At 38.3% G+C, this 15,860-nt stretch overlaps 2 protein-coding genes across 4 annotated transcripts in view; one reads left to right on the top strand and one right to left on the bottom strand.

The window, feature by feature from the left end:
* PIK3C2G (phosphatidylinositol-4-phosphate 3-kinase catalytic subunit type 2 gamma) overlaps positions 1-12,797 on the top strand; it is a 213,307-nt gene extending 200,510 nt beyond the window's left edge. For 2 of the 3 annotated variants that reach the window (XM_072923803.1, XM_072923804.1), the window contains 3 exons: positions 4,689-4,814; positions 10,210-10,353; positions 12,652-12,797. In XM_072923803.1, the coding sequence (XP_072779904.1) occupies positions 4,689-4,814; positions 10,210-10,353; positions 12,652-12,663 (282 nt within the window). In that variant the 3' untranslated portion in view covers positions 12,664-12,797. Of the gene's footprint in view, positions 1-4,688; positions 4,815-10,209; positions 11,037-12,651 lie in introns of those variants that run through there. The other variant, XM_072923805.1, reaches the window with a different exon arrangement.
* A 1,424-nt stretch (positions 12,798-14,221) lies between these two features.
* PLCZ1 (phospholipase C zeta 1) overlaps positions 14,222-15,860 on the bottom strand; it is a 44,082-nt gene continuing 42,443 nt past the window's right edge. Inside the window, exon 12 of the mRNA XM_002196519.7 lies at positions 14,222-14,393. Coding sequence (XP_002196555.5) covers positions 14,311-14,393 — 83 coding nt within the window. The 3' untranslated portion in view covers positions 14,222-14,310. The remainder of the gene's footprint in view (positions 14,394-15,860) is intronic.

Raw genomic sequence — 15,860 nt, 5'->3', positions numbered from 1 at the left:
TATTGGATGCTAAATCACTAAATAGTTGAATATATGGCAAATTTTGAAGTAGTTATACCTATAGTAATGCTAACAAAGAAGCCTTGGGTTAGGAGAGTTGAGGATCATTAATAATGATCAGGGGAGAAAAGTCATTAGGATAACATATTTCTTGTGGAAAAATTAATTGAATTTTGTCCATTATTTCCCAGACAGAGCTACTATATTTAAAATTAAATTATATAGGATGTAACACATCTGTGTGGGTTTCTGTAAGAAAATACTTTTTTTGGTATTTTCCAAAACCAACATTTTTTGGTTTTGGAAAATAAAACTGGAGTGGAAAATGGAACACAGTCATAACAGATACGGGCTATGTATGTTAGGTTTTCAGTATTGAATTAGAGATATGGAAAGAAGTACATCTAGAGTATTATTTTCTCTCCCTCATTCTCCCTCATTCTTAAATATTTTCACCAGCTTCTGTCTGACTTTAGAAGAAAATAACATTTCCAAAGTAAAATCATTTTTTAATATGAATACAGGCAATTAAAAACATCTGTCATTATCAAGGTCAAGTAGGCTGATCATTCTCTGAGAAAATAGTTCAATCATCACTTGGTTGTACTAGAAGAAAGAAAATAGTCAGTTTCTAAATTCAATTTGGGACAACTTCTAAATTCAGATTTTTTTTATTGGCAGATCAAAAACACTGGGGAATTTTGTGGGTTTTTTTTGTCCCTAAGCATATCAAGAGAATCTATGGCATTTTTGTTGGGAGCTTGGTTTTATACCTTACAGCCTCGCAGATTTTTATAGCTTGGATTTATTTGCAAGCAAACACAATAAAAGATTTAAGACAGTAATTTAAATTGGGAGTAACTTCTTTTGAAGGAAGTAAAAATCCCTTTTTTTGGGGTTAACAAAATGACTACAGAATTAAACACAAATAGAACTCAATTTAAAACTTTAAGCTTTTTCTGTTTGCTTGATCACAAGTGCATTCAGGCTATAAAGGTTTTGCAGAGTAAAGTACAAAATGGCTTTCCCAAGGTACCCTTTGATTTTTGTTTTTTTTTCCCTGGCCTGGACTATGGACAGAAATCAGTGAGGTTTTTTTAATCCTTTAATAATAACAAAGAGAGGGTTTGATGGATTTCATCATGCTTATGAACCTGCTAGAAATCTTGCTCTGTTTCTATAATGAACTCACCAGAGCAGGTACTCTTTGGTGCAAAGAGAGAAATTCCACCTGAATATGGGGAAGAATTTGTTTCCTGTGTGGGTGACCACGTGCTGGAACAGATTGCCCAGAGAGGGTGTGGAGAATCCCTCCCTGGAGATGTTCCAGAACCATCTGGATACAATCCTGTGCCATGTGCTCTGGGATGACCCTGCCTGAGCAGGGAGGTGGGGCCAGATGACCGCTGTGGATCCTTCCAGCCTGACCCCATCTGGGATTTTGTGGTTTTGGTCAGGTATTCCTAATATTTACCTAAATTTATAAATAAGCCAGTGCAGTCTGAGTTAGAAGGGATCACTAAACGTGATACTGTAATATGAAAGAAGTCATAATCCTTAATTTAAAAAATATTTCTGATATTTCTTCCAGTTTTCATGATGTTTCCTCTATTTTCCTTTATTCTCTATTCTCCTTTATTTCAGTGCTCGACTCATAAAATCCTGGAAAATGATTAGTTTCCCCAAAACTTGGGGGTTTTTGCCTATTATGTCAGCTGTCTTAATAAAGCAGTTTACTTCAAATTCCACCAATTTATGATTTAAAAAGAAATGTTTGCCATGTTAATCCCAGTCTTGTTTTTTTGCATTATTACAGCCAAACTGCCACTATCACTCCTTGCTCCTGCTAGGAAGTGTTTAGCAAAGTACAACTCTTTCCACTGCAAGTCTTGCCTCAAGAAATCCTGTGGTTAAGCAGGCTCTTCACAAGAAATTCAGCTCTGTGCCAATCAAAAGAGAAACCAGCATAAACTCGTCACACGAGCTCTCCACACTCTGCTCTTCTAAGGCTGGGGCTGGTTTTAAGCTGTTCTTCATCTGTAGTTTTGAATTATTAGTACGTGGTGGGACAGAGGCTTTCTAACAGTTGGAGTCCTTCATTAGATGGATTGTGTCGTGTCAGAAATCAGGGGAGGGCAGCTGAGAAGTGGAACACCTGATCTGGCTGGAAGAGTGCTCAGCTGAAGCGTTTTTGATTGTTTGATGGCATAACAGTGCCACTGCAGATGGAAAATTAGGACAGCGGTGGGGTTTGGAGTGGCCTGTTTGCCTTTCCTCAACAAGGGAAGAGGAAGGGGAAAAATGTAAAGTTGGGGAGAAAAAACCAACAATCAGAACTACGATGTCTACTTGGAATTCAAGTGGCTGCACATCAAATTACCTCTAACAGTCTGACTGCTGATTGCTACTATTCATGAAAAGTGGCTTTATTTCAGCTCTGAAATATCCCAGAGCAGCAGCTCTCCCCTTGAGGTTTCCCATCTGAATGGCTGAAATGTTCTCTTTTTTAATTTTCTCTCCTGACCCTCTCCTCCCCCTCACCTCTTTCAGCAAGAATTTATTGACATTCAGAAGGATAGTGAGGAAGTAGTTTTCAGTCCATCTCATACAGCCAAAACACTGCTGCAAAGTGCCTTCCTTAAATTTTGGGAGGAATCAGCTGACAGGGGAAGGTTAGTTGGCTGAAGGCAAGTTAACACGACAAAGCTCAAAGGCATAGTGACAATTTTATGTGACTTCTTTTCAGTTAATCACCTCTGGACAGTTAATCACTTCTGGACACCCAGGTCCTGTCAAACTACATTACCTTTGGAGCCTGTCACCTCAGCCTGGTTCCTTTCTTTGTCTGAAACAACTAAAATCAGTTGACCTTCAAGTTGCAGTGTTGTTTACCTATTCATTGAGAAGTGAAGAGCTGGATTGCACTTGGGTGTAATCCTGATTGCTTGGACTGATCCTTCAGCCTGCATTTCATTCTCCCTCCTGATTTTTAAGAGATGCTCAGTTTACTGTTACTTGCAATGCTCAGATGAAGTTTTAGTACAGTCCTAGATCAACAAAGATGGGCTTTCAAGTGGACAGTGTAAATTGTAAATAAATGTAAATAAATCCTGCATTAACAGTGTGGCAACCCATACCCCTGTGTTCCACTGCCCTTTAATGTCTCTCTTATGTTGGCCATTGAATCCCATCCAGCTCAATCCCATGGGTATTTTAAATCAGATGTGCTTTGGGGAACATAGTAGTAGGAATATTAATCACTCCCACATTGCTGACAATACATAATGGTTTGAGTGGGGCATCCTTTGATGCTGTGTGGTGTTAATGATAGCAGTAATGAGCTTTGCAGTTGACCACATCATTTGCCTTGAAGGATCATTTCAGATAACAAAAAAACAGAGGTTTGTTGTGCAAGAACTGGTTGTTCACACATACAAGCTCTGTTTTCTTTCCCAATAGAGAAGTTATTTATTGCTAGGAGACTGCAGTTTCTTCTGTCCCAGGGATATGTTGTTGATAATGCTGTGGAAAGCCCCACATTTCCAGACACATATTGTGAATAATCAAAATCTGAGAAATTACTTCATTCTGAGCCAGGTGTAGAATTACAGCAGGGGATATAAATGCAAGTGCCTGTATAATCGTCTGGGTTCATGGGTTCCAAATGTTTTAAGTTCTCTTCTTTCTGCCTGTATTCTTATTTGCATCCTGTCACTGGATTGCCTGGGAGCTGACAGGTAAACTTCCTGTCTAAAATGCTGATTATATGATTTTAATTACTGATATTTTGCTATGCCCTATTTTGTGCTTTCTGACTGTATACTGTGTAACAAACACAAGGGTTTGTACTCAATTATAAGCCAAGCATTAAGTGACAGGTGCCGGCAGGATGTCTGCTCCATAGTTTTTCATTTTTATGTTTCTTGTGTGTTCTTTCCAAGCCTCAAGTAATACAATGTGTTTTCTGAGTAATTGTAATGCTGATTTAGGAATAACTTTAGGGCTCCTCAGAAGTTATCAAAAAATTCTCCACCCACCAGCACTGGCTGATGACTGAGCCTGGTTAATAGATTGTCTCTGATCTCGAGTTGCTACCATATAAGATGGAATACCTGGAATATCATTCAGTAACCTGAACTGGAAAATTAAAGAGAGATTGCAGCTGTGTGATGGGTGAGATGGGAAAGGCTCTTATAGGAATCTTGTTCTGCCCATACTGCTGCAGGAAATGCTCCTGACTCTTCTATAGTAATATGTTTTACAAAACACCCTTAGAAACAATTGGTTTTCCCCATGAATGCTTAGGGGTTAAAATCAATAGGAGCTTACTGTCTAAAATACAGTTTCTATGCCTTGCTCTGGAAAGTGGAAAGGGCAGACTTTGTATCAGATTAAGATGAGTTACGGTAGATTGAGGCTTAAGTGTTTTTCCATCAGAATATAAATATTAAAGATAGACAATTTACCTTGTCTGTGTATGATTTAATTTTTATTTTCCTGATTCCATTTTAAGCTGAATTCTAGTAATTCTTGTTCTTTCACCAGCACTCCGATTTAGCCCAGAGAATACTGAGAATGTAACATGTTTCTGTGTCTGCTAAAAGCCCAGATTTCATGTGGGGTACTTTTTTATTTGTTTTCTTTGCTAGAACATGGACATTCATATTTGTGACCTTCTTGTTTTCCAGCACCTCCCAGATGGCTCTGCCCCAAGTGCACATGCTGAATTTTATCTTCTGCCAGACCCTTGTGAGGTCAGTCGAAGGAAAACAAGAACAGCTCCAAAAGGTTCTGACCCTACTTACAATGAACTTGTGAGTACCATCCACATTCTTCCACCCTTTCTTGCTTCACAGAATCACGGAATGGCTCAGGCTGGAAGGGCCCACAGTGGGCATTTGGTGCCACCTCCCTGCTCCAGCAGGGTCATTCCAGAGCACATGGCACAGCAGTGTGTCCAGATGGGATATCTCAGTGAGGGAGACTCCTCGCCCACTCTGGACAATCTGCTCAATCACTGCACAAGGAAGTTTTTCCTCACATTCGGGTGAAACTTCCTGGGCATGAGGTTCTCCTGTTGCTTCTTGTCCCATTTCTGAGCCCTGTAGAGCAGAGCCTGGTGCATCCCCTGAGCTCTTCCTGTGGGAAGATCTCTCAGCTGTCTCTTTTCCAGGGTGAGCAGGCCCAGCTCACTCAGCTTCCTCTCATGAGAGAGATGCTCCAGTCCCCCATCATCTCCTCAGCCTTTCACTGGACTCACTCCAGCAGTTCCCTGCTTTCCTGGGTCTGTCAAGCCCAGAACTGGACACAGCACTCCAGATGTGCTCCCTGGGGCTGAGTAGAGGCAGGATCACCTCCTTCAACCTGCTGTCAGTGCTTTTCCTAATGCACCCCAGGAGCCCTTTTTGGCCATGAGGCTGCTGGCTCATGCACAGCTGTTGTCCACCAGGACCCCCAGCTCCTTCTCTGCAGAGCTGCTTCCCAGCAGGCCACCCACAACCCAAACAGGTACAACTTCTTTTATTTGCTTGCCCACTCTTGAAATAAAACAACAATACAGCATTTTTAGAGCTGTTGCAATGAGGATGACCAGAAAGGAGGAATGTATCATAAGCTGAACCAGAAAAGGGGACAACTGTCTGTTTTGCATTTCTCAGAAGTGAAGCATCTTTTATGTCTCTCTCTTCAGGAAAGCAGTTGGATTTTTCAGAGTGCTCTGTCTTACCCTATAACCAGAGTTACATGTTAGCCAAATGAGGCCAAGCATCATTGCACCATAACCCAGCAGTTCTGAATGCAGATATGCACAATAGCATGAAAAGTATTAATTTAATGGATCCTGTTATTCAAATTAACATTTGAAAATTGGTTGTCACTGTCCTAAATGATAACACAAGAATAAATAGCCAGGCTCTTTTTATGTTAAAATGCCATCAGTTCACAGCTATATATGATTATTTCACACACCACTGAAGTGCTCATGCCTCTGGGGTGAAAGAAAACATTTATATGGAGAAACATTTATGGCAGAATGGGAAGTGGTATAAACTGTGTTCATTTGTAAAGGCAGATGAGATTGAAACAGTAGGTGGGATTGGAGATTATAATTATTACATGTAACAAATCTCCTAAAGATCTCAAAGTAATTTACAAATGCTCTTTCAGCAGGCTGTAAAGTAGAAGGCATGGAAAATATTACCACTCCACCCTGTTTCATAGATAAGACATGATAAAGCTTAGGTTAGTCAGCAGACTCTGAGTGCTTATCTCTTAGTTTCTCACTCCTGGAGTTCTAATATTTCCCTTTTCCCGCATCTGTTAATTACAAAAGTTGTCTGCTTACACTGATGACTTCCAGCTTCTGTAAGAAAGCTCCTGGAGTAGTATTGCTGCTCACAGCTGAGGCAAATTTCCCTCCCCACAGTATTACAGTGGAATTACAAGGAAGTAGGCTTTATTTTTTTTCTGTTCTTTCCTTCTTTTTTTGCTATCAGAGTGGAATGAATCTAAATAACCTGTCTAAAGAAATTGCTTGACATTTAAAGGCTATTTAAAGCAAAGGAAGATAATGTGATTATATCATAACATTCATTGTAAGGTATCCAAAATGGACAACAGATAAGAGCCAGCCAGCAACATTGGAAGACAATTATCTTTCAAATTGTTCTTAGATTCCTTTGAATGCAATGAAATCCAAAATCCTGTCTGCAGTCAGTCAGTAGTCACTGGGAGAAAATTTAATTGTGGTTCATGAGTATTCCAGTGCCATTAAAAGAAATTCTGTGACAACTTTAATGTCCTTAATCAAAACTGAGAGCCTTCTTCCCAGATGCTCAGACTTTTTCACTGGGAAGTGCTAATCACAGTGGGGACATATGGTTCCATTGAACTTGGCCATTTCCAACCCGATGCCTGTGCTTTAGCTGCTCTGCTCCTCCATATGTGATGTCATTCTGGATGCATTTTTTGTCCAAGGCTGGTAGACTGAGGCAGAAGCCGCCCCAGGGAAGAAAAACTACTAAAAATATAAATCAGCTGTCTCTTAAATTAGTTACTGTCCAAAACACTGTGTACAGAAATGTAGTAGCTTTTTTTATTAGTTCATAAGTTTTTATTAAAGCCAAATGGCTAGAAGGAAGCTGTATATTAATTTCCTTCTTTGTTCCAGACTGAGAAAAATCTGAAATGTGCTTCTCTTGGGTATTTTTGATTTTAGTTTTGTACTTCTATTGCTTATGACTGCCTACAGCAAATTATCAACCTTGCAAAGCTGCTTTTTATGTTTGTTTTTTACTCCTGTGTGAGAGTAAAGATGCGAAAGTCCAAGAGGGCTGACAATAAAATGAGTTATAGCAAATGTTTTGGAGTGGCTTTTAGCAAACAAATCCTTCTTTTTCTCCTGTGCCTGCATCTGGATTTTGGAATTTGTGGCATTCACAGTAGTTAATGTTATATTGCATTAAGAAGTGGTGGTGGAGAAGAAGAGTAACACAGAGAAATGGAATACAAAGAGAAAATGAAGGCAGCCCCAGCCAGTCTGATGGAAGGGGAGGAGGGGAACTGCACCAGGGATCCTTCAGCACCATGCATCAAAGCTACCTTGCATTAATTACCAAATCTAGGAACTGTGCCATGGCTACCTAAGGAGAAGCAACTGTCCCTCATTTGTGATTAAAATGTCATTAGACTCCTGTAGGTCAACAGTGCTTCTGGTTTTGAGCCAGGAATAGTTGAATTCCAGCCCTAACTGTCCCACTGATTTGCTGCATGGCTACATATAACTCACCTCCATCTGATCTATCTGTGTAAAAGGCTGGCCAATATTCTCAGTGCACAATCATTTCAGGATTTAACCATTCCCAAATTCTGGCAGGCAGCAAAATTTGTTTTATCAACACCCTAATTCAGCCTTCTCCAGACCTTTCTTCTGTCCCTACATCCTGATGATAATGTATACCTTACTCCAGCTGAATTTGCAAAACCATTTTGGAAACAGCTTACTGGGATCATTTGAAAACCACCCACCCTGTACTGTAAAAGTCTGTCATTGTTCAAAGATAAAAGCCTATTTTTGGCCAAAGACTGAAAGCTGTTCATTACCCCAGTTGAGTTTCTTAGAATTTACAGCTTATATGTGTAGTTTTTGGTGATTTAAAGCAACAGCTGGTACCTTAAATGTATTGGCAAAGAAACAAGGCAGCTTCCTTTGGTAACATTAGCATTGCCTCAGTGTCAGATCACAGATTTATTCTAAATCATATTATGCTTACTGTGTCCTTGCTTTTTAGACTTTCTTCATCATCTCACTTTTATTTTGGTGAGTGAAAGAGAAACTGTGAAATTTGTAATTCACAGACAATTTGGCAAAATAGGCACAATAAACATGAAAACCAAAAAGCACCAGGTGCAAATTTCATGACAGCCATCCCAAACTATTATTTCCAAAGGTTTCTAAATGGAAAAGAAAATGTTAAACCCCTGGTAAGACCTATCTTGGTCTTGTTGGTGCTTTTGTGAGGGTTGCCTGGTGTCCTGTGCATTCCATGCCCCCTGTGAAATTCCTGCAGTTGCAACTGGAAGTACAGAGAGGGGTCATGTGGCAAGCTCATTTCTCTCCCTCTCAGGATTTTTCATAGAGGTGCACAGAGAGAAATGAAAGAGAAAACAATTTCTATTTCTGCTCCTTGTTTTTCCCATGTGGAATGTGTTTGGAGAATTTTTTACCTGGAGTGAGTGCTTGATTTGATTCAGGTGAGGATTGTTTGAGCCTGATGGCCAATCCAACCCACCTGGGGCTGGACTCTGGAGAGAGGGTCACGAGTTGTGTTAGAGTCAGAGAAAGTAGTAGGTAGTATAGTATATTAATGTATTTTAGCATAATTATAATAAGGAAATAATTCAGCTTTCTGAATTGAGTCAGATATCAGCATTTCTTCCCATTGGGTTTGCCTGCATTTACAATAGGGTCATCAGTCCAACCCACAGAGATCCAAGCTAGAGGGGCTCAGTCTGCCTTTCCTGCTCCTCAGCAGTGCTTTAGGTACAGATTCCATGGAAAACCCAAGCAGGAAAATGCCTTTTAGGCAGCTTCAGTTTCCCATTCTCCTGAAGTGAGAGAATGTCACCATGTTTGCTTTTCAAACAGCATAGAGAGATTAAAATTTAAAGCATTTTTTCCAGTGTAACTAAAATTGCAAGAACATTTCCAGCCATACAAATTTTAGATTTAAATGGACTTCTCTTAAGTGGGCTTACCTTTCAGACCTGCACTGAGAGCAATCCCTCACATTTTATCAGCTCACAGGCAGTTCACTCAGCAGTTTTGGACTGATGCAGAGACTGAAGCATGGGAATCTGTTCTGGGTGCAGCTGAATCTTATTAGGCTATTGCTCCAGATTGTTTAGGGTTTTTTTTAAATTCAAAAAGTACACCATTATAATTTCATACTTAACCCTCTGTGCTCTCACAGTAATAAGGTAATTTAAAAGCTATTTTAAATCTATAGGCATTAGTAATTTTTTAAGAGATGCTAAACTACTGTCTCATTTATTTTGAGAAGTATCAACAGCACTTCTGGGGTATCAGAAACATCTAAATGTAGTAATTTCCATTTGCTAAAGTGGGTCCAATCTTTTTCAGTTTTCACAGGGAAAATTATGAATACTGATTTTTTTTTTTTCTCTCAAGCATTGTTCAAGACAGGTTCCAGATTTATTTTAAAATATATACTATTATCATATATAAAATATATTATATAGTATATATAACATATATATACTATATAAAATTATATGTATTTGTTAAATAGTAGAGGTATCATATATATTATATATATTATATGTATCTAATAGTTACATAATATATATATAATTGTATGTAGTATGTTATTACATAGTATATAATAATATTATAAAATTTAATGCTTTGAAATAATAATAATAATATTTATTTTAAAATAATCAGATCTTACGATCCTAAGCTTGTAGAATCTCTTTATACAAACTAGATAAATGTATTTCTGAGGTAAATTTACTTTGTTAAGTGAATTTGGCTCATGGTTAATAACTTACTATTCTGGATGGAAGTTTAAAGCAATTATCACAAAGCTGGATTAATCATCATCCTGAATGCTGCATTGAAGTGCTTTGCCTGTCAAATAGATTAACAAAGTTGTATGTTTCTTTCTGTTTCACTATATATGATTTCAGATTGTCTATGACAGAGTCTCAGAGCTCCAAGGCCGTGTACTGAAGCTCGTTGTGAAAAGCAAAGGAACATTTGTGGGAGCTGTTAACATTCAACTGAGCAGTGTCCAGTTAAATGAAGAAAAGTGGTACCCACTGGGAAACAGTGTAATTTAAATGTTCTCCAAGATGATTCAATTATTTGCACTAATGTTTCTCTATCCCTTTTCCCACAGTACGTTTTGTCTCAGTTGCCCTTGAGAATAGGCAGTCATCTGCTGAGCACATATCCTGACATTTCTAACCATAAGGCTATTGTCTGAAAAGTGCTACCATCTTCCTGCCACGGATTCCTGACAGTGTGAGGTTAAAGAATCACATGCTAAGGACTTGTGGCAAGACACAGAACATTCTTATGACAGCAATGAAGGGCTTAATTTTGTTAATATTAAATAGTGCTGTAAAAATACTGAATTCTGTACACATCAGTGTGTGGGGACTCATTCTTCGCCCATTAATTTTACTGACTGTGTTGGAACAATGCTGATATTGGTGTGATTTATCATCACTGTATTATGTTGAGGTCCCCAGAAAACCATGGAATGGTTCCCTGCCAATATGTTTCAGATGTCCAGCAAATTTCACATTAAATCTTACCCAATCAATACTTTGTTTTTTTAAGAACTTTAAAAGTTTTGATGCAATCTAACATTTAATCCAGGATATCCATTTGTCAATGATCTATGTCATTGTTTCTTTTATTCTGACATCCAAGAGACAGATATAACTGATCATTGGTGTGAAGAAAGAAAGGAAAAGCTAATGTTCATGAATAAAGAGAACATATTGAATGTGTGCTTTCAGTGGGGGATTTATTTAAGATCATGATACCACAGATATTTGTTCAGCAGTCTTCCCACATGCTGCATAAGGGGTTCAAGTCAATACATGCTTTGAACAGACCTCAGAGCTATAAAATATATGTTTATAAAGTAAATGATGAACATTAGTGGTTCCTCTAACTTCACAGATGCTAATTATGGGCTCTGTTTTCCTCTAATTTGAGGAAGCACTTAAGCACAGCTTTAAGAATTTGGCATGTGAGCAGCCACAGTGAACTGTCCATTATTGCCAGACCCACTGACCATGTAAATAAACCTTTCCAGGGCCAGGGGCACATTTTTAAGGCACAGGAGATGTGTTGATTTGTGATCTGATCTGCTGTAAATTTTAAGTTGCCATATACTGGACAGACCTGACATTTGTCCTACCAGGTGGAAAAGTGGTCAACAGAGGTGTAATAATCCCAGAAGTGAAGGTAATTGCCTTCTTCTCCCAAAGGACACTCACATCAGTCTTCAGAATATAAAGCTCTATAAAGCTTCTGAAGTGGGACTTGGAGTGTTAGTTAGGAAATTAAATAAGCTGGAATTTTTCTCAGCATCAAACCAATGGACTTGTTCAGGTTTTATCTGAAACTTCTTTCCCCAGTCAAACTGGTGTACAAAGATCCTCCTCAGTAAGGGGAGGTGAGGAGAACTCTGAATATTAATATTATTAGTCTATTCAGAGCTGTAAGAAACTGTAACATATTTACCACATGCAAGGGACAATGACTGACACACAGAATATCATCACTACAAAGATTAGGACACCAAAATTTTATGCTATAGGCTCTCCTGAGAAACAGATAAAGTGCCTTGTCATTCAAGCACAGAAAACACACTGAGACCAGCTTACAAAGTTATCAAATTACCTGACCTTACAGTTCAATATTGATTTTAGATTACTCTCAGTCTACTGTCTAAGTTTCCTTATTAAAACTATAATGCAATTTTCTAACAGTGTTATTTCCTGTGACATTTTCTAACTGTTGTTTACCACATGCCCTGATTTTCCATCTTGGAGCAACATTAAATAAAACAGCATTAGAATAGCAATAAATAAAAAGAGCATTACAATGTATTATCAGAACTGTCTGCAAGCTTAAGCAACAGTGTTTGATATTAAAGAAACTTGTCGATATAGCATCCTTTTTATAAAAAAAAAATAATATTTGGGTAACAAATCTGCCATTAGTCGTGTAACTGTAGTCCTGTGGAAGGCCAACAATACTTCAGTTCTGAAAGGAAAATGGGAAAATTGTGTCTTATGGGCATGATCTACACTGATAGATCCAGTAGGCGAGACGTTGTCCTCATAGATCTTCACACACATAATCAGCCCTGGCTTTTTCTAAAATTCTCTCGTTTTCCTCAGAATACTCTGTTTCCTGCTTCCTGAGTTCCCTGCTCCTATGAGGAACATGGTTCTTTACAAATCAGCCCATGAATTTGTCTTGCTTTAGCAGTAGGAGGTTCAAGACTAAGCTATGGAAAGGTACCAATATTAGCATATTATTTTTTATGATTTTAAGAAATACTGGTTGGTTTTTTTTTTCCTCAAAAGTTTTTTTTTTTTTTTCAGGTAAGAGAATGACAGTGGGCACTAAAGTGGAATAGCCCAATCAGAACTCACTTTTTACAAATGTAAAGGTTACATTGTGTGGGCAATTTTTCCTGTTTGCTTGAAAAGGTACAATGGTAATAAATTTTATTCAATACAAATAAAAATGTCAATTTCACATCCTCATATCCTAAAAATTAGCATGATCTCTCATATATATTGGACTAATATTCTCACTCAATATTAGTTTTTTCAATATTTTTCAAATATTGAAATTTGCTCCAAGTGACATTAACTGAATTTTAAAAATAACCAAAAACATTCAATAATTATGAATTGTTTCTAAATTATCAGAGAATAATATAATCACAGAATGGCTTGGGTTGGAAGGGATCCTAAAGATCATTTCATTCCAACCCCCTGCCATGACCAGAAACACTTTGTAGGCTGCTTACAGCCCCATCCAACTGGCCTTGGACACTTCCAAGGATGAGGAGTCCGCAACTTCTCTGGAAACTTGTGCCAGGGCCTCACCACCCTCACAGTAAAGAATTTCTTCCTCATACTCAATTAGGCTTACCTTCTTTCAGTTTAAAACCATCCACCCTTGTCCAGTTACTACATGTCCTTCTACTGGAAGGTTCTGTAAGGTCTCTCTGGATTCTTTTTCTTCTCTAGGCTGAACAGCTCCAATTCTCTCAACCTTTGCTCACAGCAGAGGTGCTTCACACCTCTGATCGTTTTCATCATCCTGCTCTGGACTCACTCCCAAAGATAGCACCTTTCTTGTGTTGGGGGCCCCAGAGGGTAAAATCACCTCCTTTTTGATGGCAAATGTGGTCTACATTTCCCCTTTTTCAATCAGTGGGAACGTCCCTGGCCTGCCATGACTTCTCAAATATGATGGATAGCAGATTAGGCCAGTTCCCTCAGGACCTGTGGATGTATCTCATCAGGTCCCATGGATTTGTGTGTAAGAAATGGGTTTGTAAAGGATTCTCAAAATCTTTGAAAGGTCATACAGCCTTGTACATGTGTATGCAAACTCTGAGATAAGGTGCGCTGACTTAGGAAGGCCATGGAATAGAGATGACGTTGAGAGAGAGATTTAACTTGTAAAAAGTTTCAAAAGATGGCCTTGCAAAACCACCAGGTATTATTGAGAATTAGAACAGTGAAAGATGCATTGCAGCTGGACCACATGGGGTAAAACAACAGGTGATTGGTGTTAGAAGTGTTAGCAGCATTGTTTGGCAAAGCTAATAGGCTGAAAAACATTTATAAGGTATTGTAACCAGGAAATAGAGTGACTTTTGATGGAATGGTGTTGAGTTTTACATCTTTTATGTCTCACCCTTCTACAAGACTGATAAAGGAGTAAAATCTTTTAAAACACCTCTCAGCCCATCTCTGTAGAGCTGGGATTTTCCAACACTTGTGCATTTCAAAGCTCCTTAGGTTTTCTCAAACCCACTCTTCTCCTTCAGAAAAATAGCAGCAGGGCCAAGGACAGTAGCCCTCATTCAGGATACCCCTTCCATAAAAGTCCCACTGGCTTAATAAAATAATTGAGAATATGCCAGTCTGGGAATCAGGCCACTGGGCTGCTGCAAAGCCAGAAATGCTACTTTATTGAAGCAGGGGACAATCCCCCAGAACAATTTCTTTTGCAGAACATCACTAATAGTACCAGACATGAGCAAACAGCGATGCAGATTCCAGCTTGATGCCATCTTTGGATATCAGCGGGATGTTACGGTAACCTGGAAATACAATGATTTCCCCTTATTAGTGTATTAACCACAGGCACAGATGTTATAATGGGGTGGTTTTATGATCATCTATGCAAATAGGGAATAATTTGTGATTTTGTAAATAGCTCTTTAAAATGAAATTATACAGGACCTAGAAACCATTTGTGCTGATTTCTCTCATATATATGGGAGAATATATATATTTATATGTAAATATTATATATATATATATATATACATATATAATTTAAATATATAATAATTTAAATATATAATATTTAAATGGCAAATATATAATATTTAAATTCTGGTATTTTTAGTGACAGAGTGAAAAACTCGTGTTTTTCAGGATGTGATATTTTTTCAAATGGAAGACTTTTAGCCTAGTGATATTTAAACATGGGCAAAGCTTACAATATAACATCCAGGGTTAGGTGCTGCATGCATTGTTCTGATAGCAAATGAAATCAGCATGTGAAACAGCATTGATGGCAGCTACAGAATGGTGTTGCAGCAGCCATGCACTGTCCAGCTGAGGCAGAAAAATGTGAAGTGTAACATCTTCTGCCATGGCATCTTAAGAAGTTGATTTCTTATGAGTAATTTACTTTGTTAGAGATAAGTCATGCCATTAGAAACTACGTGTTCATCTGGTTGCTTGAAACATTTGGAGAAGCTTAAAACATAATTCATTTACCTGCTCAGAAAACAAAACAATCTCTTCTTCAAAACCCCAGCCTGTATGGCTTTATATGACTAAATGTCCATTATTTCATAATACTAAACAATGTCACTTTTGATTTAAAAATATTCTGTGTTCTATCTATGTATATATAACTCCAGCTATTTAAATAAGTCTCTGTTTTGTATCAATATCTGTGTTTTCAAAACTGAAGTTTTCAAAATCCCTATTTAGGTCCAGCTGGATATCTGTGGAATGTTTGGGACTCACATTTATCTAGGTTTGGAATTTCTTGCTTCTTTTATAGAGAATCATAAAATTGTTTAGGTTTGAAAAGGCCTCTAAGATCAAGTCCAGCCTTTGACTGATCACCATCTTGTGAAGCAGAGTGTGGCACTAAGTGCCATGTCCAGTTTTTTCTTGAACACCTTCAGGGATGGTGATTCCACCTCCTCTCTGAGCAGCCCTTTCTAGTGCTGGGCAACCCTTAGAGTGACAAAATCCTCCCTGATGTCCAGCAGAACCTTTCCTGGCACAGCTTGAGGCCATTTCCCCCTCTTCTGTTATATTACACATAAGTTCCTCTGGTATTTAAGGTTCAGATTCTGGGCAGCAGATATTAAAGCTGGTTTCAGACACTTTACATTTGAGATCAGTTTTTAAGGCATGCACACAATATGTGGAAGGCTTGGTTGATTCCCTATCCAAAGATAGACTCCAAGGACTAAGATTAATTTCTGAAGACTTGTGTTCTAGCCCCTACCTACAGAATATTCTACAAAGTGTCTTGAGAG

Source organism: Taeniopygia guttata, chromosome 1A, assembly GCF_048771995.1.
Source record: "Taeniopygia guttata chromosome 1A, bTaeGut7.mat, whole genome shotgun sequence".
Lineage (NCBI taxonomy): Eukaryota > Metazoa > Chordata > Aves > Passeriformes > Estrildidae > Taeniopygia > Taeniopygia guttata.
This window is presented reverse-complemented; position numbering and strand designations above follow the sequence as displayed.